A 27676-nucleotide genomic window follows, 5' to 3' on the forward strand; every position below is an offset into this window, starting at 1 on the left:
GGATGTTTTAAACAAAAGGGCAATCACATGCTAGAGTCGCATCTTCTTTCTCTATATACAAATCTTGTACCAACTGGGGAACTTCAAAAATTCCCAAATTTTGCAAGTGCCAGCCAGTGGAGCAACTCCTGCACAGTTGCTTTGATACATCTTGGACATGAAACTCCTATCTGCATTTCAGCTGGAAATGTGCTTTGCTTGTGTTCACCATGCTTGGAATGAGATGGAATTAAGGTGTGGAAATCATCTCTACATTTAGTTCTGTTCAAATTTATATATATATTTCTGTTCCTACCTCTGACAAAGAGTTCCTATTTACCATGCTGCAGTAATCAACTATTAGCTCATGAAAGAAATCTCAGCAACATAAGAAAAACTATGTAGAAAAACTATGACCCTACTGGGATTTTACTTCCTAAGCATAATAATGTACCATAATAATAAACAAATAATGAACCCTTATTTTACTTGCTGTTAACATTTTAATTTAGATTTTATCTCAAGTGTACTTAATCAATTCTTCTTTCTAAGTAATAGAAAAAGGATCTTGCTATAATTACTCTTTCCTTTTAAAAATTCCTTATATTTTAATTCACAGTAAAAGTAATGCATTATAAATTCTACAGATGCAATGATGCTACAGTTTTAAGCATGGAAGATGACAGGGAATATATGTTGAGCTTCAGATTATTTTTTTTCTCAAACCAGCAAGAGCAGTGGCTTTGGCATCTGGCTTTCCACGGTAGATATTTGGTTTCTTTAGGGGAACAACCTAAATTAAACCTCTTTTATATTGGATTCATGGATAAACTAATGGAAAGCTTTACAGCTCTGGCTGCAATAGCCTGTAAAAGTTAAAGAAATCAAAATCTAATACGGAATCTGTAATCATAAGTAAAAGAGAAAGTTTATTTAATGTTGTAGCACATCTTGATGCTAGTTATTCCTCTGCCAGAGACATTAGAATCATTGTATTTTGATATGCCTTATGGCCACTTGAAGGATTTGATTCATTTGGCGGACAAATGAAAATATTACTAGTGAAGTTACCTGTAAGAATCCCTGTTGCTGATGGTGTCATGACCAGAATCTTCCTGTTCATCACCTGTCACACTGAAACAGACCTTCTTTCCATTCCTTTCTCCCTTTTCATTATCACTGTCCGCTGGTATTAAAGGCTCAGGCGTTTTACGTTCTGATTTGGGAGAATATGTTATTGAAGAAAGAAGGCTGTGAGGTAAAAAAAAAAAAAAAAAAAAAAAAAAGAGGAAGGGAAGGGGGCAAAAAAATACATATTTTTCAAAAGTGAACTACCAAGAGGATAACATTGTCAATCAGCAGTCTCCAACAAAATAATATAATGTTTCTCTGTTATTATCATTCTGCAATAAGTGAAGAGAATATCTTAATCCAGCCCATATCTATTTGAAATAAAGGGAAAAAGAACACGTTCTGCTATTAAAAAGTGTAACTTGAATCATACTTTAATTAGTGAAACTCATCAGCATTACTCAATACTCAATCTAGTATTAAAGCAATAATTCTTCTTGGGGAAGAAATGTAGCACGTGTGTGAACACTTAGGGTCACATGTTAATATCAATGTAAATACTATTAAGCATGAATCTTGTACCTTTCTGTACAAACCAAGAAAATAAACCAAAGAAACTACTTTTTTTGTGAAAAGCATGCATTTCCTTAATTATTACTGTGCCAAATATTCCCGCCTGCATCACAAACATACTAAAGCATTTTAAGAAACATTGTAACTGCACCTGTGTATTTCCTAATATTCCAAATGTCTAGCCTCTCTCAGTAGTAAAATTGATAATTAGCCTACAAGCTTCTGTGAAGAGCACAAAAGTGACATCTAGTCAAGAAACAGAGAACAGTAAAACCTGTTGCTTTTGGGAAAACACATAAACATTGGGAGCAAGATTCCTATTTTAGAGCAGTTAATTCATATTGAGAATGAGACCATCTAATTTACCTTTGAGATCAGAATAGCTAATATGGACATTTAATTCCTACTACTCAAACTCTCCAGTATAATGAAGTTTTAAAATTAGTATTTGGATTTGAAAGGCAGCATTTTTCATTCAAAAAATGCTTTCTAAATTGTCATTTTTCACTGAAATCAGGAGACCCTGAATTAAACTCTTTAAGTACCTAGACACAGTAGTAGGATTTTTCTAATGCAGGAGCTGTCAGAACGGTGAGCATTTGCAAATACTTTACTTCAGACCAAATATATAGCAGAGCTCAAACATACGACAAATCGTTTCATTGCACTTGATTCTTACTTGTGAAGGGGAATTTCTGGAGATGCATAATTTTTGTGAATAAAAATGCTGTCCTTAATTTTATGAAGAGAATTCAGAATTCCCTCCTTTACTCTTATTTCTCACAATACATAGTAGTGCTGTTATATTATTCATGGGGGGACTTCTGATTTTAAGCATTTCAGAGTTCTACCTTAATTTTGTGGGGCTCTGCCAGTTGAAATAACCAGGTCTTAATCCTAACAAAGTGACAATTTATTTAATAATTTTGTTCAGCTACAGTTACCTCCAGTACCAAGCTATGAATTTCTCTACTATTCTGAAAAAAATATTCTACAGGAAAGCAACATGATTCTAATCTCTTCTTGAAAGTTGCAGTTTCTGGACTCAGAAGAGTGGCATTTCGTCTACAAAACGTTTTCTACAATGTTCAGCTATAACATTTCTGAGTATAAACAAACAATTTCCTGAATCTCAGTAATGGACAGATATTTAAGTAAGAAATTAAGAAATCGCACACTTTGGAAACACAATAGGACAGATTATCCCTATAATGCTGGATTTCTTCTTTAATAGCAATGAACACGTAATTCAGACAGTATATCAAGCACCCTCTGATTGAAACCATGGCCTGATAGATGTTAACAGAGGCTTTGACATTAACTTTAGAGAAATAAGGATAATAAACAAAGCTTTTAAACAAATCATTTGATCGTTTCTGCATAGCTTTTTCTGAATAAGAGCTAATAGGAAGAAGACAGATACAAATTTTTATCCTGCATTTAGGAAAAAGTACTTATCTGATATCGTAAGATAGACCTTATGATAGCTGTCTTCAGATAGATAATAGGATATATTATTAAAAAGTATAATTTTTCTGGACTTTAAGTTCACCCATCCACTAGACAGTCAGTCTACACATTGGGCCACATTATGCCTTAAAGGTTCTTATGCTTCATACTAAGTGTGAAATCACAGCTCAGTTCTTCTCCATCACATAAGACACCTGTTAGGAGGATGAAGGCAAGGAGGAAGATGGGTCACATATTTTACTGCGCTGCTCAGGTTTAATCTACCTCCTCAATCAGATGTGTTCTTGAACATATCCTAAAACAAATGTGCTATGAAAATGTAGGTCTTAAACAACCAGTTCTTTGTACTTGTAAAACTGATTACCTACAGAATTTTCTGATTACCAAGATACAGAAGGAGTTCTAAAGGAGATCAGTAAAAATTCATGGCAGATCACTCTAACAGATCATTCTTAAAAACAACAGTCCATTTCAGGACATCCTTACAGTGCTGCCTGTTGGAAGATAAGAGGAGATAAGAACAAGGATTAATCTCTACTTTTCCTTTTTGTTGTAGTCCTGCTATCGTCCTCTTTTGGAAAAGAAAAGTGGGCTTTGCTATGATCCATTCTGGTATTTTTCATGGATTTTGTTGTTGTGAAAATTATTAAGAGTAAAAAACAGACAACAAACGCAACGAATTGCAATTTCAGCTGCTGAAATCATCTTCCCTTGACTACTTATTCATCAAGATACAGGAAGACTATTATATCCTGTTCTTTTAAGCGACTGTTTAGTCAGTGCTGCCAAGATCTCAGTAGAGGACTGATGAAGGTAGCTGGATCTTTTCATAAAGGAGCTTTTCACTTTCTCCCTGCAGGCAGGCTCTTTTTCCAAGGCAGATTTTTTTTCTGAACTGCTATGAACCAAAGTGGGAACTTTGGATAACAGCTCTGGAGCTGCTCGTTCCTGAGGTCAGTGAAGAGCGTTAGAAACCTGATTCAGGGAGTCTAAAGCACAAGAACACAAAGGTGGTCTCAAAATATCACAGTAATCATGCTTACTATGATTTTTAAAAATTTGTTTTAACAAAGCACTTGCACAGTGTATTTTCTTAGATATGGGTACATCCCAAACCAAATTTTCTTAGATGTCCATCTCTCTTTCCGTTAAATTGACAGATTTAAAGCTTAACCAAAAAACATTTTCCCATGTGGAACTGATCCTGTATGTAACCCTAATCAACACAATTCTAAAAGTATGTCAGAAACAAACAAAGCCCACTATGGTTCCTCGAGACACTAATAACGGATAGCCACAGGCAGCAACAAAAAAACATGTGATAGGTGGGCTGCCCTGCCTTTTCCTTACTCCCTGCAGACACAGAAGATGTTCAAGCCTCTTGTCTGGCCTCATCAGACATCTTTCAAAAAATCACCTGTGATCCTGAGAACATATTTGGCTACACGTCAACCAAGAATATAACAGAAAGTCACCATATAGAAAACAGCTTGAAGAAGTACTTATTTCTGTGTAACACCTAGCATCAACGGTCGAGATCTTTCTCAATAATGATACTAAGGAAGCACTGTGATACTGTTAAAAATTTTTAAACAAGGAGTCAGGGGTACTTTGAGAGGCTGTAGGAAGGGGATTTTTGTTTCTATTTCTCTTCATCGGTACTTCTTTTTCAACCTAATCTCATCCAGGAGCCTCGGTGAAAATTACTACGAAGATAATGATAGGATTACACAATCCTCTTACACATCGCCATCCCATAATCCACAAGCCCCTGCAGATCTGTTCTTCAGGTGAAACACACTTGTTCTTCAGTTCTCTTTCTCCCAATAATAGATAGGAGAGGTTGGGTAGGTAACACTGCCCTCAGATTTTAGGGGTAGAGAGAGAGACCAGCACTGATTTCATATGAATATTCCCGAACAAAGCACAGCTATTTGATTATTCTTGTATTACTCAATCTTTTTTTTTCCCTTTGCAGTCCTAACACTTCTCTCAAGAGTTAATTAATAGCTGTAACTGTGTTCTAATACAGTACACCACGTACTGCTTAACTGCTCACACCCAGATAGTCCCAGCTTCCCTCCTTCCTGTTCAGTTCTTTTAAGTAGGTTCCTTGGGTATCCTGTTTCCTGTATAGAACTGCTTCCCTCTACAATAATTATACATTGGTACTCCACTCAAAGGCCACTGTGAGGAATAAAGCATGAAAGGTCTGAGTCTTAGAGAAAGTAAAAGGTGAATCTGGCTAAATAAATCTGTGCACCTTGTGCAAGCTCTGCTGCTGGGTCAGTGCCCAAGAACTTTACGAAGGAATAAAAAGTTAATCCAGCCTCTCTTATGTTTACTTTCACAACCGTGTGACTCACAAACTGAATATATTCCTAGGGATAGTATATTTACATGTGTATGAAAGAAAGGCTCAGAAGTTCCTGTGCTTTTACTTCACTAACTCAAGGGAGTAAAAATGAAAGGAGTGACAGACTGGTAACTGAAAATTCCTGAAATATTGCCTGAATTTCCTCTTACAACCTACTGACTTGAAGAGTATTGACAATACAAACTTCATAGAAAATTATTTTTTTAGTATAATCAAGCACATTAAATTTGATCAACTGACTTCAACTTTAGCATGATTAATTAGCAGAACTACTTTAAAAAAGGCACAGAAAGCAACACTTTCTTTTAAAAATTTCAGGCCATACTTCCTTAATGTATTACAGTAATACTATTACAGTATTGTAATACATTACTTATATTACTATTACAATACTAGAAAAAAAAAATCACTACTCAGAAATAAATATAAATGGCCAGATTATTATACAGACTTCAAAATAAAAGGAGAAGCAATGATATGCACCACTTTTCAAAACTGAAGTTCATGAAGGATTGGCTTTTAAACTCCAACATTTCTGTTCCTGATGTCTTCAAAAAGCATCATTTCTGACATTTGCATGACATATGGGATCCTTCAAAACAGAAAGACCTATCATCCTTCTTCATCTTCATTCCACGGGAGCTAATAGCCTAGCAGTAACACACTCGCCTCACAACCGGAAAAGTGACTTTAAAATCCCTGCCCTGAATCAAGTCAAACTGCGATGTGAATCTAGATTTCCCACATTCAGGCTTAATCACTCAAGAGTCTCTCTCCCTAGGCCTAGTGTTCATTAAAGCCAATTTGTTCTCCAAAGCGCCTAATGAATTAATAATCTTCCTAAGGAAAAAAGGCCTTGCCCAAAAATTCACCTCCAGGACTATTCAGCAATATCTGATGAGTTAAAAGCTATTTTTTGTACCTCTGCCCTTTGCTTCCTTTCCTAGTGAAATCTCAGATGACATGTGGGTCTTATACTCCTCTCACCTCAAAATTATTAGAATTTCCACATTCTAGAGAAAAGCTACAAAGTTAAATGGAAAACAATCAGAGACATTAGAAAAAAATAAAAGAAAAAAGTTTAATATTATCTACACTTAAATTTTTTGCCTTATTGCAGTTCCATCTGAAGTCATCATCGATCACATACTGCCTACACAGAAAGAATATCCACATTCATCAGTATCTTCAACGGAAAAACTAAAAAGTCCAAACGGTAACGTTTACTTACTCATCTATCTGACAGACACATGTTTCCACCTCTCTCAGTGCAGCTTGCAATTTGAACAACAATTTCTGATAGACATCTTGTGTTTCTAAATCTTCTTCTTTTAAAAGGTACCTCAGACCATGGCCCTCTTGCTGGCCAAGAGACTGTCCGGAGGGGGCAGCCATGGTGGTAATAGTATGCTGAACATAAATCATAGGATTCAGTTTACCTGGGAACAACCCAAACAAGGTTACATCAGTATCTTTTTTCAATATAAATTCTGAAGTTAGCAAAATAACTAATAGTTGAAATATCTCCTTGCTTAAAATATTAGGTAATTATGTAATTTTGCATGTTATTTTGCTTACCAAAGTTAAGTTACTCAAGGAAAGAATGTGAGGTTATGACTATCCTTTATTATGTTTTAATGTAAACCTAAATATTAAAAATGTGTCATCCCTAGTTTTAATATTTGGGACACTTAATATTTTAAGATATTATATCAGAAGTAGTGGAAGTTCTTCTTTCAAGCTCACCTCACTTACCTTGATCAGTGTTTTTATTTTCTTTTTCATGTGAAGAATGCTTTCTGCTGTCTAACTGTACACCAAAGGCACTACCAAGAGAAGTTGAGGTTTTAGGGTAAGAGACTTCCATCACATTGATATGGCAATTGGTTGGACAGAAATCACTGCTGTGAAGTGGTGAAATCTTTGACTTAGCTTGTTTGAACGTAGGCCAAGCTCTGTTTTTCAATACTCTTGAAAACTAGAAGTGAGAAGGAAAACAAATTTTTGATTAACAGTTTTTGACATGTCAGCACTTAATTGACAAAACTTGGGCACCTGACTAGAAAACAAAAGTTTGAAATACTTCAGAAAATACTCCTGGCTAGACTTGACTTCATATTTCCGTCTTTCTCTATAAAGGAAAGAAAAATATTTCTCATTCTAGATTTTTTGTATTTTGGTTTTTGAAGTAAATGATACATTTTACGAATGTAAATAGCCCTGTAATAAGGAGGATGAATTAAGCGCTGTACTTAATACGACGTTTTAAAACACCTGCTGACATAGACATTTTTAAGTGAATGTCTAACAAAAATTTCTGAATCCTTTGCCTGAGGCTATAATAACAACAGAATTGGAAGCTATGAATTATGAATTTCATACCCAGAGAGGATGAAGTTGATAACAGACTACAGCATAAATTGCAAACAGCCTATTTTGCAGACTGCGACAGTCCACCACCTCTTCTGTCTCCCATATCTCTGCTCAGCAAGGATGAAGGCATTTTTATTTCTTTTCCCTTTTATGGTCTAATTCTAAGCCAGTGTTTGGCCACGTTGCCTTCTTTATAGCACCTGAATTTTTGTGCACACTCCTGAACAGTCTTAGAGTTATTTAGTTTTTAATGAGATTATGTCAACCCAAAATGGCTAAGACTGAGCTGTGATAGATTAGGGCAGTAAGGAAATACACCAACTTTAGAATCATGAAACTCATTAGACAAAGCCTTCTCAGTGGAAAATGAGTGTGTCGCCCTGTGCACCAGATGTTTACTGAATGGACAAAGAACAGTTATTTTGCTTCTACAACTTTCCTCCAAGTCAACTAAAGTTCTGTCCTTTGTTCGCTCCCAGCAGCATCGTTTTCTCCCTATCCGAAGAAATGTTACTTCACAGAACTGTATCTTTGCAAACTCCGATGATGAACGTATTGTGAATAGAGTAAATGGCAAAGTTTTGTCAGTCACAAGGAGAATTTCTGCAAAAATGTGTGTCCCTTTCAATGCAATTTGGTATTAGGGGAGAATTTCATGGAAAAGCCAGAATCCTCGATGAGTCCATGGTATTTTAACCACAGCATCTCTCCAGTCAAAATCCTACCCGAACCTATATTACTACCTCAGTCGTGGAGCATAGCTTATGCATAAGAATATTTTCCAAGTTAACTTGTGAAGTTTGTCCTCTACTAAATGGCAGTATAAATTCAATCAATCAATCAGGTTTCAGCTGACACTTCAGCTGAATAAAGGTATAACGCCTCTAAGTAATAACAGGTTTTGGTGCTGGGATTTAAATCTCTGCTCATTTTGATGACACACACTTTAGCCTGATGAACACTTCTGTGCAACTGATTGATAAATTACGTTTAAACCTTTGTATTAGAACAAGATCTGGAAGATTACAGGAAATTCAATTACGGAATTGTTCCAAGGCTGAAGAATGTACAAATAGTTAAAAAGGGCACTAAGGACTTTTAACGATGAAAATGTTCTTGCAAGCAGTACATATTTCACATTTGAATCTCCCACACATCCTGTTCCACAGAGAGCAAATGCCTGGCTACGATTTAATCAGGTCATAAGTCAGGCCCCAAATTCTTTTCATTTACGTGTTGAGAAACATCTGGGACTCATGGCACCGGACTCCAACATGAGCAAAATGTTCTGATAATAATAATAGGAACTGCAGAAAGCTACTGGGTTTCTATTTATAGGATTCCGACTTTCACAGTGAAACCAACAGCCAAGCTACGCTCAGGCCTCCTGAAAGACTTCCGTTGCCATGGTTACCTTTACCTTGCCAGGAAAGGGACATACCTATTCCTGAAATTTATTGCATTTTTAATGGTCATTAAAAATACTAACTGTAAAGCTATTAATTTTCGACAAGATGAGCTTGAGGCTTCTAAAAGTGCCGTTTATATCAGTAATATCTCTCGCTAGCACTACAAAAACTTCCTCATGGCTGCTCATTCCACATCCAGCACAACACGATAAAATGTCATGTATTGTGTGTCTTGGTCTCTTGTAAAGAGACCGTACATCATGCTTAAAATGTTTGTGCTTAGGAAAGGTATAAGCACACCTACCTCTTACTCGAACTCCGAACATACTTTTCTGAATGTTAAAACTAACGAATAGGCTTTTGAAAAAAAGTATTTTGATTTTGACCTGATTTTGAAAAACCAGAGGTTTATAACTTAGGCAAGCATCTGAGAGCCTGGATGTTTAGCAGTGTTTATCGGTCATATCAGAATCTTGTTGATGTCTCTTTCTGTCACCAAATTCTTTGGTTTACTCCACTTCTTGTTAGCGAGCACAAGAGCACTCTGAAAAGGCTTTGGAAAGCCGCTCTTTGGCCTTGGTCCCTTACTGAAGTATCCCTACAGGCTTCTCTCCTTTTCCCTTGGAAAACAAGGAAACATTATGTGGTCCTTTCCCCCCACCTCTTGGAACTGGGTGAAGCTTCATCTTTTTCTTTTTTTTTAATTTTTGCATAGTGCTTCTCTGAACAGATCAATTTGTAGACGCCGCAACCCAGATCATAAACTGAGATGACACAGGGCAGAGCCAGTTCCAAGTAGCAGTTTGAGGCCTAGTTCAAACTAGCTCGAAATTCCTAATAATTAGGTTGCATGGGAGAGGAAGCAGAAGCTAGCATGAGAGACTAAGTCTGCATTAACAAACTGACAAACGGTTGATTAATTTATGCCCTGCTTAGCTGGACAATCACTGAGAAATATACTGACAGTAGCTAAATGTCATACTCCAGGTACTTATTCCCTCAGATTTCATTAATTTACATCTTGGATGTATGAAAGTCAGCACCTTCCACTTATTTCTGTAGTACAATTTTTTATTAAATCAAGTTAATCTAATAATTTACAGAGCTATTACTATCAATAATCGTGCTAGAAAAAAATCATACCAATTTGACGGGCGTGAATAAAAGATGAATAACAGTCTAACAATCTGATATTTAAAATTAAGGTTCATTAGAAGAAAAATTATTTCCACTGTTATTGTTTCATTTTTTGGTAACATCTGCAAATTGACTGAGTGTTCTTTTAAGGCATTTACAAGAATGCTAGGCCTTTTGTGGGAAATATGCAGTTGACTATCCACAACTGAACGCCGCAAACAAGAAAGGTTATGATCTATCCAGTGTCTAAAAAGGGATAAAATCAAGCACAGTTTAAAAACATAATTTATGTAGTTACACAGTTTAGCCATTCATGCCTCATAACAGCTACACTTTCAGCCACATTTCTATCACTGCAGTTCATCACTACTCTTCACTATCCTGAAGAGTATTTCAAACTGTACTACTTTTGTCTGTTTTTCCTTTAAAGGATAAATATCAGCAAACTACAGATATGGTGGTCTTACCTTTTTATAACTAGAGATTCTTCGGCAGATATGCTCAATTTTCTCACTGCAAATGACACTGAATTTACTCTGAAGCTCGGTGGGGATTACTTCATTTAAGGAATTCAGGCTGCTGCAGTTCTGGACGAAATGCTCATCACTTTTTGCCAGTGCTTCTAGAATCTACAATAATCAAAACAAAAGCAGTATACTGTGAAATAAGATGACTGAGATATCCTTATTTATCATCTCTTATAATTAAGGCAGAAAAGGCTAATAATCAGTGGCCTTTAACATTACAGGCAATGCTGCATAACAAAAATGAATGAAACCTGGGAAGTAAAGATTTCTTCACGTTTATCCCTGGGATAAGTTACACCAATAACAAACATTTATACTTAGCTTCTTATGACCTCATCTGATAATGGACTTATTAATAATTGCCTACTGACATAACTCAATGACTCACCTGAAGTACATCTTCTGCTGAATTTACCTGAATAGTATATATTTCGAAAAGCTGATAATCAATTGCAATACCCGTAGCAAAACTGATCTGGCAGTATATGCAATACTAAACCATTGCAAAAAAACATACAAGAAAACTGAGTGCCATCTTTTTGAAAGCCCTGTATATACATATACCAGAAATATCTTAGGATTTAATGTTATCATCATGTGCAGTATACTCCAAATAGTTAAGAATCAGAGTACAGTCTACTCTGCATGTCAGCTGAGACAGTACAAAGGGTACAAGACACTTCTTTATGTACATGAAGAAAGCACTGCATTAAAACCCAAACTTATGCTTTTGGCCATGATCTGACCCCCTCAGCCTTGCTCTGGTCCGGATTGTGACACTGATTCCTTGCCACACACCATGCAACTGGTCTGTACTTTCTAGGTCAGGCCCACCAGTTTTATGCAGTTGCTGCGCGTTCCTTGTTTTAACCAGGTCAGAAAAACCACGCAGGTCATCGTGGATGGCTATAAAAAGGGAAATGGTGAGCTGAATAATCTATGATTCTCAGCAAAGACTGTAGATTTATCTTGCTATGATGAAACATCACCAGCAAATGATGGTGACAGGAAACTGACAACAAGGTGTCATAAACGTTTGAGGGTAGAATATACTCCTGTTTTGGGGGGAGTTAGAGATTTATCTCAGGAATTGAAATTCTCTGTGTGTTATGAAACAAGGGGGATACCTATTGCTGGTTGAGCCCTACTCTGAAGATATGATTGAAAAGGATACCTGAAGAAATAACATTTTAACAAAGCCATCCAAAATCCAGATTAAGGCAGCTAAGCAGAAAGCCCCTGCATATTAGAGATACTGAGCATTTCTTAGGCAGGTAACTTAGTTTAGGTGCCTAAACTATCTCAAAGCAATATGTTTAAAAAACGGAAAGATGTTCACTACTGCAGAGTTTTAATTTGTTCAATGAACTAATATGAAGGTGCTTTTATCAGCTGATACCAAGCTAGTAGCAAAGATCAAGTCAGCCAGTCAGTATAGTAATTGTGCAAAGTAATCCCATAGTATTAATGAAAACTGCTCTAATCATCATTTCATTATTACATCAATTTGCAAAGATGTCTGGACAAAACACATACAGTAGCCATACAAATATTATCCATTATGAGAGTTATATCTACAATTCACTTCTGCAACAATTCATCATTATTCTGTCCAACATCGCATATGTAATATACGCCATATAAGCCTGGCCCAAGAGTTTGGAAAAAATGACTACCTACAGAAATGTCGGAGTGCAGAATCTCAAGTTTTTCAGAAATAACAGACTCTGCATGAGTAGAACCCAAGAGAAATTTTGTCTTAGGTCCTCAGCAGGATGAGCTGAGGAAAGCTTTTAACTCTTTTGCTTCAATGTTCAATCACTAGATTAATTAAAACTTCCTAGTCATTTTGGTCACGCTTGTAAGTTTCCTTTGCATCAGGTCTAACTAATAATACAAATTCAAATAATTCAAGATGCTTGTTTCATCTGTTCTTTAAATTAAATGCATTCCAACCCAGTAACTTTTACAGCATAACCTGGGACCCTTTTTCATCATAATAATACGGATAGTAAAGCTTTGCGCAATATAGGGAAGGAATACAGGATTACTTTACTCCCCTGCTATATATGATGCAGAATAGAGTAGTTGCGTAATAATGCAGAGCAATGATAACCATGCAGCAAAAAGAAACAGAAACATATGGAGAGAAACATAAGATCCCATTGAAAGTGCAGGGAATTCTAGGTTAAGAGTATTTAAAATCATTTGCAGATATTTATATCTGATAAAGTGCCATTACAATTTTTATTATTGTCTTTGAGTTAAATAGCCTGTTTTTTCTGCCACTGAACATTTTGTAATTCTTTACACCAGTATCACTTGATATCCTCTTTATACTATTCTGACATAATTATATCTCCTTTATACTAGTATATTTGGCTACAATAGCTTTCTCTCGGTGAAAAAAGAACAATGCAAGACAATATCCATTTGTCCTGTAGGCCAGTTACTCCTGGCACTCACATAAGACAATAATTTAACATAAATTTCCAATATATCAATCAGCACACCGCAGGGCATGACAGAAACTCACTTGGGGTAAAGTCAACTGAAAGCAATTAATATGCATTCTTTCCCTGCAACATATATTGTTCAGTCATCCCTGAATAATTATTAAACCAGCTTAAACTCTAAAGGCAACGACACTGCATTATTTAAGGCCAGATCAGTGTGCTGGAAGTACTTGTTTACTTATCAATTACTCCATATATAGCAATGGAAAAAATATTTCTAAAACAGTTAGTAAATAATATCTTAAATATGTTACATGAAATTTAACAACAGTAAGAATAACTTCTTTCAGGCCAGTCACCTGAAGCATCGACTAGACCAGCTCTAGCAGTTCTCATGATGTTTGTGCAAGAAGTTACTCCCCTGTTTGCCAAGCTGGCCCACTGCAGAGGTTACAGTTTCCAAAGTGCAGTCAGTGAAAGGGAACACATGCCCATGACTCAGTCATTTCAGTGAAAGCTCAGAATCTTAGCTTACAGTTTTCATGGAAAGATCAACAGAAGAAATTTGCAGATACTGAATATACTCCCCCAAAATGTTGCACTTTCATACTTTTATTAAGGATATTTTATTAACATGTGTGTGAAAAGATAGAAGAAATTCAAAGAGCTGTATTCCTACATTTGTCATTCTGACCCTGACAACACCAAATATAAATAAATAATCTTTGCCATTTGTAACAATTGAAGGTTTTATCATTTGGAAAGACTCACAGAGAAAAACTCCAAAGTAACCTCTAAAGTTGCAGCTGTCTTCCTCCGCATCTGTGATTTTGCAAATGTGTGTTCCTGTGTATACACAGTTTGCTTTTACTTTAAGACACGAAAAAGACAGCTGTCCTGCTACTTTTGTTACTCTCCCTGAAACAAATTAAAGAAGTGGCACATGCAATTCCGATGAGATTAAGGAACATTTGGAAACTACAGCCTACCTTCAGAAAGTTTTGACATTACAATCAGTCTTTGACTTTCTTTGAAGATTTTTTCTCAATAATTATAAAAAAGGGGGGGGGGGGGAGAAGAGAAGATTTTTCAGTTCTTTCACATTTATTCACCTTAGAAGCTCAATTTATAACCACACCATAACTTATTTTGCTTCCTGACTACACAAACCATCTTTGCAATGTCTGAGGGACAAAGGTGACCCACAATTATAAGATATTAAGTGAAATACATATAAACAGAATGAATCAGATGTTACATTAGCATTATTAAGTATAATAGAAATTATTACATACAAAAATTGCTTCATACCTTTGCAGTCAAGCTGAAAAAACCCTTTGGCTCAATCATCTTCTCTAACACATGGCATTTTATTCCAGCTGTGCTGTCATACTCGTAAACCACTCCATACTCCAGATGAACATTGTCAACAGTCAGGCTCACATGATCTTTCTTCCCATCAATTATTGCCATAGTGTTAAACTTGTCAATTACCTCTAAAATAAAGAAAATAACACAATCAATCGAGAGGAGGGTTGACAATTAAACAAAAGAAAAAGGATATAGGCAACATTTCCAGAAATAGGTATGCTTTCATCATTCTGTTTTAAAAAGTACACCAGCTAGCAGTTGAATGATTTAAAATCAGCAAGTCAGTAGGTTTATGGCTGCTAAAATACGAGCTTGATGAGCATGAACACGAACAGGCAATTTCATGAAGTTCAAGAAGCAGGAATGACAAGTTACAAAAGGCTCCCTTTATAAACAATTACTGTTGAAGGAAAATAATTCAATTTTACTTACAATGTAGAGAAGTAAAAAAGTAACAAAAGTAACAGAAAGCTGAGAAGTTCTAGATAACCCAGAAGAAATGACCATGAAAGTATCTACATTCAGAAATGCAACAACCTCAGTGTTTACCCAGAGAACACAAATACAAGTTACATGTTAACCATCTCTTTAATTATCACCTTTGTAGATGCATATGAATCCAGCTTTCTCTAAACATGAATTGCTTGAAAATAATCTGAAGGACAGCTAATTTGTTATTTTTCATTAAGTACACTCACTAACTCGTCTAATTTAGCATTAAATGATTTCTACAAGTGAAAATAAATCAGATAATTCCTAGGATTGTGCACCCTACAAATGAAAAATAACCAGATTTTTCCTAAAGTATCACAGAAGCTTTTTCTTGAAATCGGGAATATAACAATCTTCAGAGGGCAGCACGTTAAATTTACCTCTTAGGAATACATTAAAAAATTGCAAATCGTTATGTAAAACAAATCATGCAATCTGCTTGTAGTTTCCTCCCCGAAAACAAAAACACTGGCTGTATTTTGCTTACTACTGCACCAACACTCCGAGCAACGACAAAATAAAAACAAGCATCACATACCTTCCACCTTGCAGTCAAAGGCATCTCCTCCATCATCTCCAGAGGGCTTAGTATTGGTTTTCTGAAGATCTTCCTGTGCACTTTCAATACTGTTGTAAACCCATTGTATAGAATCATGCTAAAGAACAGAAAAAAAAAAGAAAGAGATAGGAAAAACTTCGCAAATACAATCTAGAGCAATTTCTTTGCTGCTTTTAAACGTGAAATTGTTACTTTAATTCCCCGAGCATTATCAACTTTACTGCTTTCTGAGCTCCAATTTAAAAATAATAATATTTTGAAAATAAGAGAGAAGTTTGGCTTTATCTAAAACCATTTCCATTTGAAGCATTTAATCAATGTACTTTTTTATTTCTGCATATACTGTCATGGAGCAGTATGAAATCCCCGACAGCATGGCTTTCATCAGTTTTATGTCCCAGTCAAAAATAACTTAAGACATTTCTAAACCAAATTACGTATTGAAAAAAAAAAGACAGGAAATTGTGAAAAAAATAAGAGAAACAATTTTAGCCTCACTAAATTTGCCATGCATCCACGGGACTAACACAGATTATGGAATAACCAACCAAAGGTATGGTAGGTCTACTTTACCCACTTGACACTAGCAACAAGAATATACACTGTAACTCTCAGTACTTGTTTTTGCCTTTATAACAGTTATTTTATTAGATCTGCTTTATTTTCCCCCCAGTAACAAACAGCAAAGGACAGAATGCTCTTCTCAGGCTGCAAAACCCTGCATCTCATGGAAAGTCATGAGCACAGGAATGGTGGCCTGGTCAGACAGCCTACAAAGACACCATGTGGCAACCTTACATCATATTCTCCCTCCCCCTGCCCTTATTTATACATATGCCCATCACATGTACACCATCCAAGAAGCATCCCTACCATCCCTGTTATATAACCAGATGGGCATCTAATCCCCTTAAGGTAACCTGATACACTCGGTTTGCTTTTACCACAGGAGCAGAAATACTCTCATCACATGGTCCACATCAAGTCACTCTCCCAAATGACTAGAAGCATATGCTCATGTATGAGCAGCCCTCAGGGAACAGGGCTGCATGAACTGTTCTGGCTGCCTACATTTAGCTCGCCAACTGCATGTTAGCCATCATTGGTCCAATATAAACAGTACAGCAAGGGTTGTAGAGCTGTTCCACAGAAGTGTTTCGTTCCAGATGAGACTAAGACAGAGATCCGTTTTTTTTCACAAAATTTGGTCTTAATCATTACGGAAGGGGGACAATCAGATGCTTATATATTACATATATTATACACACATATATGTAGATGCATATGTATATATATATACATATACAAGCATTGTATAGGGCCTACCAAATATGTTAGCTACAGAATACTCTTCCTCTTACACTTCACAAAAAGTCTGATAGCCAGTTATTCAATCCATCTCCAACAACTACATCAGAATAAACGGCATTATTATGACTATTCTGAAATCACAGTCTTTAAAAATAAGTTTGTGGAACAGAATTCAAAGTTAAGCAAGGATGACAAAAGTTTAAGCTGAATGTTATAATTTTCATGCAAAATGCTAAGTGCATCACTTTATGCTTTGCTAATGTACAGTATTCAGCCATCAACTTTAATTCATGAATCACAGATAACTAAATTTTTACTTGATTTGAGATGCAATTTCTCTCTAGGTTTCCTCAGTTCAGCCTTATTTTTCCCTCAAAGGCATTGAAATATTTTCATAAGGGAGCTTAACTTTCAGAGCGCTCTGTTGATTTTTGGAACATACCTGTGCACAAGTCAATCAACAGAAATGATTCTGAATTCCACCCCTCTTTGCAGATACATCTGAAAGCTGCTGCTTATTTATGGAGCCTTATACAGGTTTGTTATATATGTGGGCAGCATTAAGCATTACTATCTAACAGATTTAGAGTGTGTCAAAGGACTCCTTACTTGGATCAACAAACATGGAAGACACAGAAAAACATCCTTTCATGCTTTAGGCCTTTAACATGGCCTAAAACAAGGACTACCTTCAAGTTAAACTGGAAGTCACTGTTTCAAAAGTTAATACAATATATAATGCAATATAATCTGGAGCAATGTTCTCCAAAAGCATTATACAAAGCACTTAAATCTGTTACAGCATGCTTATTACCACTGCAAAGGAACTATGTGTAATTTCATGGAGTGAAACCTGCTTTAAATTTTCTCCCTCCAGACAAGACAGAAAGAATATAAACACTTTCCAAGAAAAGTTACACAGTAGTAATGCAGTAAATTCACACTCTATTAATCCGAATTTGAAATGAAAAACTTCATGCTCTAGGCAAGTAGGGAAATTCCTCACACTGTAAAAGGGAATTTGCAGAAAACAATAGGATTCCCTTTCAACTATGCAGACCACAGGAGAGATTTCAATATTTGTATTAATGAAATGATGAGCTAATGCATCATGCTTACAAAATAAGAGAAATCTGTAGTCATCTTCCAAATAACTAAAATCCAAGATTTCTGAACAGGAAATGAAATTCTAGCTTTCTTGACATCAGAGGGAATATTGCCATTTATTTCAGTCTAGACAGGAATTCTCCCATAGCATTTGTTGCATTACATTTTAAATTAAGGTTTTCTTAGAAATTTTTCTCAAATTGGGAGATTCTAGTTATTTGTATTTGGCTGAACCTAATCAGCTCCTTTTTTATATTGAAAGAAATATTCAGCATAGGAAAAATAGTATTCCAACATATTACACAAACGGAGGAAAAATCATACAGAGCAATTTCACATGTCAAGGCATGCATGCTAGCCAATCACTGCTTTTTGCATGTCACTAACCTCTGTAGCAACCCCACACTTGCACAACAGTTAAAATACACCTGGTGTTCTAGCCAGTTTTTGTATTTCTAGACAAAGCACCCTCTCTTTACCACAGCATACCTCCCTTAAAGAATAGGTGAGCTCTGTCTTGATATGTTATGTAACAACTTCAGTTTTGTGTTATAGCTAAAAAAAAAATCCAGACATTTTCATGAATAGAGATTCATGATACAGTTCAAACTAACTCCTATTTACAAAGCTTATCTCATATCAATGCAGTAGATATGGGAGAAGGATTTCACACTTGATTGTAATTGGATTTTTCCTCTCAATTAACATGCTCTGGAAGACTTTGTGAAGTTAACTCATGATACTGGTTCACAGTTTATGAAAAATTTGCAGGAACGTGGAAAAATCACGTTATAGAAATCCTGCTGCTTTTGGTTTTCTTCCTCACAGTTTCTGTGTCTTGGAAGCCATGGCATTTTCTCATAAACTGAAAGTGAAAAAAATCAAAACAAAACTTGCATACTTTTATTAAAAAAGGGAAATTCTGAGTCCTTGAACTGCTTATTTCCTAAGAATGGAATGTAACAGGAACACAAAGGGACTTTTATAGATGGAGTATATACACTCTGCTCTCAATGTGCTGGAGTGCTACAAAATTCTGGAAGGGGATCAGCTTTTGGCATTACATTCTCATGCTAATGAGTAAGCAGTATGCTGTGTAAATCTCCTCCATCAAGATGAGAAGATATACAATAGTGCTTTCTGCACAGAGCTGTAGAAACATTTGAAATTATCTTTTAAAAATACAATATGAGAAAAATATTTAGCTATAAGCTTAGATTTTCAACACTGAAGTTAAACAGGCCTTTAACATCAACAATATAATTGAGCTATCCTCAGCCTCTGTAGTTCAATTGGCTTCCCTCCGCTTTCGTTCACCATTCCTTTCCTCTTGTCACCCGCAAACACAAGGGATACTCAGCTAGAGATATACACCACACTGTTTACTTTAGCTGTAGAGAACACTTGAGAAAAAGAATTTAGTCAGAAAAAGTGCCAAGTAAACCAAGTGAACTGTACCTGCATTGGACGCCTGTACTTCCTGCATGCTGTGACGTGAGCAATAACACTTGCATGAGTCTCTTTGCTGACATTAATTCCATTCACTTTGATTATGCATTGGCCAGGGTGGAGACCTGCTGCAGCCGCCACTGTTCCTATAAGAAAAGTGAAAGTTGACCTTTCTTTTTCTAAACAACTCCCTTAAAGCTTACGGTCCAAGGGCCTCATTTTGTATCAGAATCTGTTCTCACTGATTCTCATGTAGTTGCACTGCCTGTGCCTACTAGATAGAGCTTCTGAAGACGGCTGGACTTTGCAAAGGTACCGAGCTCTGCAGCAGATGATTCCATGCAAAGAAATTGGATAATTATTCTAAAAACTATTTCATAAAGCAAATGTTGATGGCCAATATGCAAATGCGTCTAAATTTGTCTAAAAGAAATTTGTCTAAAAGAAAAGGATTGAAAAAGATAAAAACGCTCTAGCTTGAAACCAACTAATCATAACCTAGACCACTTTTTTTCTAAATTCTATTATATGCCCTAAGCCTCTGGGCTTTTGACTGGCTCAGGCATAGAAAGCAGAAGCTTTCTGGTGATTGGCTTACAATTTAAAGAACTATCAGAGTGTACTAGAAATTCTTGTTAAACAATCAGTGAAAAATCCACATCCAAGGATACTGCTATGTAGTCTGTTCTTATTTTAATCTCTTTACCAACTCATTTATAACAGAAACAGCCTTATACATTTAAATTAAACAACCAAAGATAATTGACTGGGAGATTTTATTAACTTTAATCATTTTGAACAAACAAAATAAAAATACTCTTCGAACAAGATAAATTATACGGTTCAGTCATTTATTTTCACAGTTGAATAACCACTTTGGGAAAATCCTCTATCCACAGAAAGAGTACTATAAGCAGCTGTTTCGAGATCTTTCCAGTATGACTCAAGCACCCTCTTGAAAGACAGCCTGCTGGTGTATGACCTTACTTCCATCTCACTGATCACTTGCATCCTTATGTCTTTGTTGGTATTGCCATAAGGGTGCCAGTGACATCTAACTCTGACTCTAGCCACTATTAGAAAATGTTTAGTCTTCTTTCCTGCAAAGCTAGGTGCAGAAGCTTGATACTATAAAAGAAAAGGCTAAACTGAATTTGCAGGGCTGATAAATGGAAAAGCCATGTTATGATTTGTCAGGTGAACAAATTTGACAAGGAAATAACTGAAATAACTGAAATAACAAGTCCCACCCCTATCCCCTCCCCCCCCAAAAAAGTTGACTTAAAAATAAAGATTAAAATAGGACTTAATTATTATCTCTCAAGACAGCAGAAATATTATTTAGAATTCAAAAAACCAAGGTCTCAGTTCAGCAAAGTATTTAAGCACATGCTTTAAACCCTTCAGGTTTAGCAAACCACACAAGCAAGCACTTATATGCTATTGAGGTAAATGAGAATAAAATATGTGCTTAATGAATAAGGATAGGCAGCTAAACTGAGACCCAGGTGTGGAAATAATTATCAAATTGGCTCAATAGTCGGTAGTTTATTAGACTTTCTCCCCTTGAAAATCTCATTTCTGGCACCACAGCCTAGAAAAAAAATCATCTAGCTCTGTCCAAATCTGACTACTTTGTAGATCAACTCAGTTTAAGTTCCTCAAGTACAAAGTGGGGTGGGAGAAGAACTGCCCCAAAGTAGCTGAAAATACAGCTTTAGGTGACGCTGCCATGAGCGACGTACAAGAGCAGCAAAGGATGCTTCACATTCTTTTATTGCCAGTGCAGTAGTCCAGAACATACTGAGTTAGAAATGGCAAGTGTTTGACAGTAGTAACACAAAATGAACCAAACACAGTATTTAAAGCAAACATCTGCAATTAGTAAGGCGGGATACATAACCAGCATCCTTGAAAAGACTGCCAAAAGTATGCTTTCTGTAAAACATTTTCAGAAGATTGCAGAACCACGTAGTGACTTAACAAATTAACTGTCAGGAAATGGATTCCAACACCCACTCACTGGAGAAGTTAATTTTGCATTTATCAGCTGTTTCTCAATCTGTAAAGACTGTGTGACCTTAACTTACCTACATTCACATAAATACGTACAGAAATAAACATCCAAAAAAAAAATCAGGAAAACTATCCAAAGCTCACAAAATATAATAACATGAAATAATCTTATCTAATTTTATTTTATGTTGTTTGTGACACTAGAAAAGGCCATCTAAGCTGAAAAACTGGATCGTAGTTTGATTTACCTAAGCCAGGCCATTAAGACATTAAACATACATTTACCATTAGTTTTATCAACTCTTCTGCCTTACCTCTCCCAACAGCATGGACAACTGATGGGCCAAAGCCGCGGATTTGGAATCCAAGTCCATCCGCAGAGTCAGGAATCTTCACTGTCCTGATAAAAGCAAAGAATGCGCAAACGTAATAAAAGGCATTTTGTTATTTATCATAAAAATGGACTGTAATGAGTAGGTTACAGGGGTATAAAACTTGTATGCTTTCAGTCAATTCATAACCTCAGATTCAGCACCATACATATTGCAGATACGTTGCACCACTTTAATTAGATATACAAGCAAGTTATGATCCTGAAAGCAATCAGAGAAAGACAATATGAGTTCACGTAGAATTTCAATATGCTGATTAAGGCCAAGGCAGCACAGCTTTAAAATTTCTCCCAAAGGTACTGCACTGTAGCTAAGATGCCACAGTATAACAACACTGAAAGCTCAGGGAAAGCAGACAGTCAACGAGCCAAGGGCACAGAGCCTTGGGACCAGAGATCACGGAAAGCCTTGTCAGATGAGCTGATGAAGATTATGTAGAGTAGATTTCCATTAGAAATAGAATTTCGTTAACATCTAAATTTCTATTTGGCAACTTTTACTGCAAAAATATTTTGTTGGAGCTTTTCTGAGCAGCTATACAAAGCCCTGAGTTTTGCAAAGAAAGGATTACCTAATACTGTTTATATAGCATGTAGGCACATTGTATTACAATCTTGCTTTGTTTAAGTGCAACAGTAATAAATCTATTGACAAACATAACACTAACAAAAACATAGTTATGAGAATGACAATTCACATCTGCTCTTCATAATGAAGCCCTGAGCTAGCCCAAAGTATGCTGAGCGTATCCACTTGATACTAGCTCCGGCTCCAGAGGAAGTGGCGCAGTTGCATTAGTCCTTATCAGAGCTAGTTAGGTCATGCATGCACTGCACCAATTTAACTATGCAGCCTTTACTTCCAGCGCCAGCTCTGGTGTTCTTACATAGCGAATCTTTGCATTGCGATCTATTTGCCACTGCAAAAGCAGACAAATTCAAACTGATGCTGAAAAGTGATTTCAAAATACATCTGAAGAATTCTGTAGTACCTTTGACTTACAAAGAGTTTTAAATAATATCACTGCATTATTTCTTGTACTTCCAGTTTTTCCTGGTACACATAATGTTTAGCATCTGGAGGCAGTTATAAAATAAGATGCGACCAAATCCCACTGGAGCCTATAAATCTTTAAAAGATATTTAAATGTTCTTAAAATTAATAAATGTGCATTTAATATATTTTTACAACTATGGTTTATTTAAATATAAACATTGTATATTAATTTAGGTTAATACAATCTATATAGCTTCATTCGGAAAATGCTTTCTGAACATGCTAATGAGTTTCCCATGAAAGACCATCATTGGCAGTTTAAGTTAAGAATTTACAAAGATAAAACTGTCTCTTCAGCCCACACAGTCGTGCTAGTAGCAGCTTTTGATAAAAAGCAGACAGTAGGGAGAAATAAATTCTTAAATTTCTCTGGCAACATTCACTAGATCTTCTCTGTCAACCTTGAGATTCACCCACATATTTAGTGGTGAGTGTGTCAGAAATGAAACCAAAATCTACATAAAAGAAAAGCCAAGTTATGCCGTGTATGCTAGCTCCAGCACTATCACCGTCTGTGTGTGCACGCGTGTGTGTGTGTGCGTGTGTGTGTGTGTGCGCGTGTATTCCTTTTCTTTTTTTCTTGGTAGTATCAATCCAGACGATCAACTTTAGGCCGTATTTCCTCCTTTGCTCTTTTCCTTATGCTAGGTGGGGCTGTATTTCTCAAGACGTATCTTTCCTAAAATGCCCTCGTTTATTAAAAGGAGAAACACGTCTCTATTCTACCGCTTAACCAAAGCCCTCCTAAAGGCAGTCAGCGTGCGTTACCTGGTAACAGGGGATGGCTTCCTCCTTGCTCTGTGAAATTTGACATGAATCAAATTTCTCCCGACTGCTGTTTCTTATTCTCCTCTTTGTTTGGCGTATATGTAAACCAATAACAACTGCATTAACTTTAATAGCCTTGTGCTCATTTACACATCTGAATTCAGACATTAGGCCTCACTTTGTATTTCTTTTCCATAAGAAGAATTTCATTGAGGTAGCAAGGGTCAAACCTTTGCACAGAAATGCCTCTCTTGTTTAAAGATCTGGAGCTGTTTACTTGTTACTCTTGTTTATATGACCGGCACAGATACGGAAGAGGCCCATTAGATGACAAAGTCTAACTTCTGCCAAACCAGGAACTAATCCCCAGACAGAGGAACTTGTTTTATAAACAGAATATCAGATAAGTGATCAAAACTGCCCATATATTCAAGGAAACCTCATTTTTACTTGCAGTTTCTGCATGCACTTAAAGTGGCAGACCTGAAGATCTAAAGCACTGCTGTTTTGCTTTTCCTGGCTGAGAAATGCAATAAAATAAAACACAAGCAGATCAGTTTGCTTGGCTTTAATCAAGTAAGATTAGATGCAAGACTTGGTGCTTTGATACTATATCCACCATTCTATTGGTTCATCTTATTACTTTACTTAATCGAATAGCTTTGTAAGAGACATTTAAATGAACTAAATAACACCTCAACAATAAGACATTTCATCCTCAGCATTTAAAATAACCTTGCAGTAGGGCTGTTCAAAATTTCACTTGTCTTTTAAAATTCACTTCAAATGTAGTTTTTAAAATTCCCCCAACGGTATGACAACTTACTCCCGTGGTTTAGTGCTCACAAGAACCCGTAGGGGCTTTCTGCTGTTTAAACAGGCTTTCAGGAAGCAATCCACTTCACTAAAGGGTCGCAGAAAAACCAGGTCACCATTAATGGCAAAGATTTTTTTCCCAACTTCCAAGCCTGCCATCTAGAAAACAAATAACAGTTCTGTATATGTTTGCCTTTTATAACCACCAGCATTACATTTTATTTTGCTTGCATGCAACCCCAATAGAAATAACAATACATACATTTTCTTTACGTTCCTTACGCCTTCTTCACATAGAAGACTAGCATACAGAAGACTAACACCACAAAATAGCTCTAGAACTAATTATATTGACACAGAGCATACTGTAAACGCTAATTCTGAAGAGATCTAAATGAGTCCTAATCTTAATCAAGGTTTTATGACTACTATAGTATCAGTTAATATTCATAATAATTACACAACAGCTTTCATTGAGCCAGTTTTTTTGTTGTTTTTATGACATTACCTAATTTGCCTGCCTTTCTATCTCCAAAGGAACGAAAGACTTATTTCAAACAGATGGACTTGATGAATATTTTACTAAACGAATATTTATTAAGTTCCAAAACTGAACAAGATCCTTAAAAGTTTTGTGGCCATGCCTGTGAGCCAAAAGTATAGCATGTCAGATCACAGACAATCTTTGAACTCTGGTTTAACAAGAAAGAAACCATATCCAGCCGGGATACCAGGAACCCACAGAGCTGCTCCAGGCACACGCTAAGCACATAAGCACATGCATGAGCTTAGCGCTTTTGGGATCATGACAGAATCTGACCGTAGAAAAAGACAATATGGAACTACACAAAGCTCACAGAGCCAACTCATCCCAGATACAGCTCTGTAGCTGCATTATATTACTGGTTTTCTGTGTCTATTTTTATCACAACTCCTTTCCCACCAGGAGAACTTTAAATTCAGGTCTAATATCTTTCTCTTGTAAAAGAGATTCTCATCCTTTTTTTAACCTTTACATGCATGGAGATCCTCATACATTTCTATAGACGCAGTATGAATTTACTTCACAGAATATCAAAAGCAATAATAACAAACAGAAAGGCTGTACTTTCTTAATTCAGATTCTGAAATTCTAGACTTTATGCAATTGCAAATAAAAATCATAAAACCTTAGCACATTCTTTACTGTGAAATAAATCAAGTACACATTTAAAGAGCAGCATACTTGTTTTATATTCATTTCATATTTTACCACTAAGTGTGTATGCTACTCATTAATAATGATGGAATGTTATGAAATGCATAAAAATAAATAAAATTTAACTTATATCACTACTCTCATTACAAAAAATTACCTGAAAATAAAATGAGTGTTAATAATGGTCACAGCTTTGTTTTAAACAGAATAATTTTAGAAGTTCATAACTACAACTTTCTTGGTAAGTTGTCAAATTATTGAGCTATCATGTACGATTATAATTTTTCCTAAATGACACACGAAATACACAGCTGTGAACAATTCAATAAAAATAATTTACAATATTTGATACCTCAGCATTCGATCCTTTCTCCACCACTTTAATAATTGGCACTTTATTTTTATCTTCTAAACCAAAACCATAGGTACCTTCATTAGATTTAATCTGGAAAATATAATTGTTTAAAATATCGTTCAGAAAGAGATTAAAAAGAGTTAAACTATAACTCAATCTTTTTTCATTATATCCAATTTATTAGTCATCAAAACATATGCTCATTCAGTTTATTAACTCACCAATAATGACTTGGCTATGACATTTTCCACTACTTTTAAATCATGTTTCATGAGCTTGTGCTTCATATTTGACCCTTCCATTTCTTCGTCCGCAAAAAAACGGAACAGCAGCGGTTCATCTTTAAATTCACTTTTTTCTAACACTGTATAATACGGAAACACAAACATCATTTCTTTTTTTTTTTTTTTTTTGAATTCTTGAATATCATATCTTTCCTGAACCATACAATACTGGACATGGGCACATTTATTAAATGCTAGCAAACTATTTTGTGCATGAATCTACGCAAATTTTAACTTCTAAAATAAATAACAGTTGTTGTTTGGATCCATTATAGATAGCTACCACTAAGTTCTTTTTCAAGTACAACATGCGGTTTTGCCAGAGTGAGGAGGACACGTTAGCCTTAAAAGGTTTTAGTGAAAATATCAGGCACAAAGGTTTTCTCCTTAAAAGGGTTTTACAGATACGATTTCAGAAAGTTCGGCTGGACAGCTGTTGGAGATCAGTGCTCACCAAGTTCTGGCACTCTCCAGGTGGTGAAGCATGCCAGCTTCATTATTAGAAATGGGTTTGCTGGGGATTTGGAAGCAACTAGAACAGCAGATGGGTGCAGTTTTTATGTTTAAAAATCAAAAGGAAAAAGAACAAACAGCATCTGAGGAGAAGTTATTCTCCCTCCTTCTCTAAACGAGCTGATGAGGAAATCATTTCTTCCTCCTTTTATTTCAGTAAATGACCTGCCGTGTCAATCCTTTTATTGAAATCTTGCCTCTGATGGTATTAAATTCAGCCTTGTTCTCTTCATTTTCAGTTTTGCACACATCGCTGACCTCTCCCTTTTTTCTTTGTTCTCTGCTGTCCTCACGATTTTCTCACTTTTCCACAGTCCACTTTCTCCTACTCTCACAGCTTCCTATGTTTCTCCATACTTTTATTCATTCTTCCAAAAATGCCTCTTTTTTTCTTCTTAAGAACTCACTTTTAACACCTTCTACTACTTTTCTGCTGTTATCATTGGTTCCTACATACTCCCTCAATTTTTGTCTTCATTGTCATCTTCCCCCCTAAATCACTCAAAGAATGAAACCCTCAGTATATATTATAAAATTAACTTAAAATAATTTTCAAGTATACAGCAGTTTTTTTTTCTTGAAATTTAAAGCATAGGTCTCTTCCGAAATGCAATAAA

General features: G+C 35.9%; 1 protein-coding gene across 2 annotated transcripts in view; it reads right to left on the reverse strand.

Annotated features, from left to right (window-relative positions):
* The window catches only part of PREX2 (phosphatidylinositol-3,4,5-trisphosphate dependent Rac exchange factor 2), a 187571-nt gene that overhangs the window by 72635 nt on the left and 87260 nt on the right, over positions 1-27676 (reverse strand). For both annotated transcript variants that reach the window (XM_068932558.1, XM_068932559.1), the window contains 11 exons: positions 26484-26626; positions 26260-26352; positions 24720-24868; positions 21992-22077; positions 19671-19807; positions 15774-15891; positions 14684-14868; positions 10857-11018; positions 7226-7448; positions 6702-6909; positions 1051-1230 (listed from right to left, as the gene is read on the reverse strand). In XM_068932558.1, coding sequence (XP_068788659.1) covers positions 1051-1230; positions 6702-6909; positions 7226-7448; positions 10857-11018; positions 14684-14868; positions 15774-15891; positions 19671-19807; positions 21992-22077; positions 24720-24868; positions 26260-26352; positions 26484-26626 — 1684 coding nt within the window. The remainder of the gene's footprint in view (positions 1-1050; positions 1231-6701; positions 6910-7225; positions 7449-10856; positions 11019-14683; positions 14869-15773; positions 15892-19670; positions 19808-21991; positions 22078-24719; positions 24869-26259; positions 26353-26483; positions 26627-27676) is intronic.

This window comes from Struthio camelus, chromosome 2, assembly GCF_040807025.1.
Source record: "Struthio camelus isolate bStrCam1 chromosome 2, bStrCam1.hap1, whole genome shotgun sequence".
NCBI classification, from domain to species: domain Eukaryota; kingdom Metazoa; phylum Chordata; class Aves; order Struthioniformes; family Struthionidae; genus Struthio; species Struthio camelus.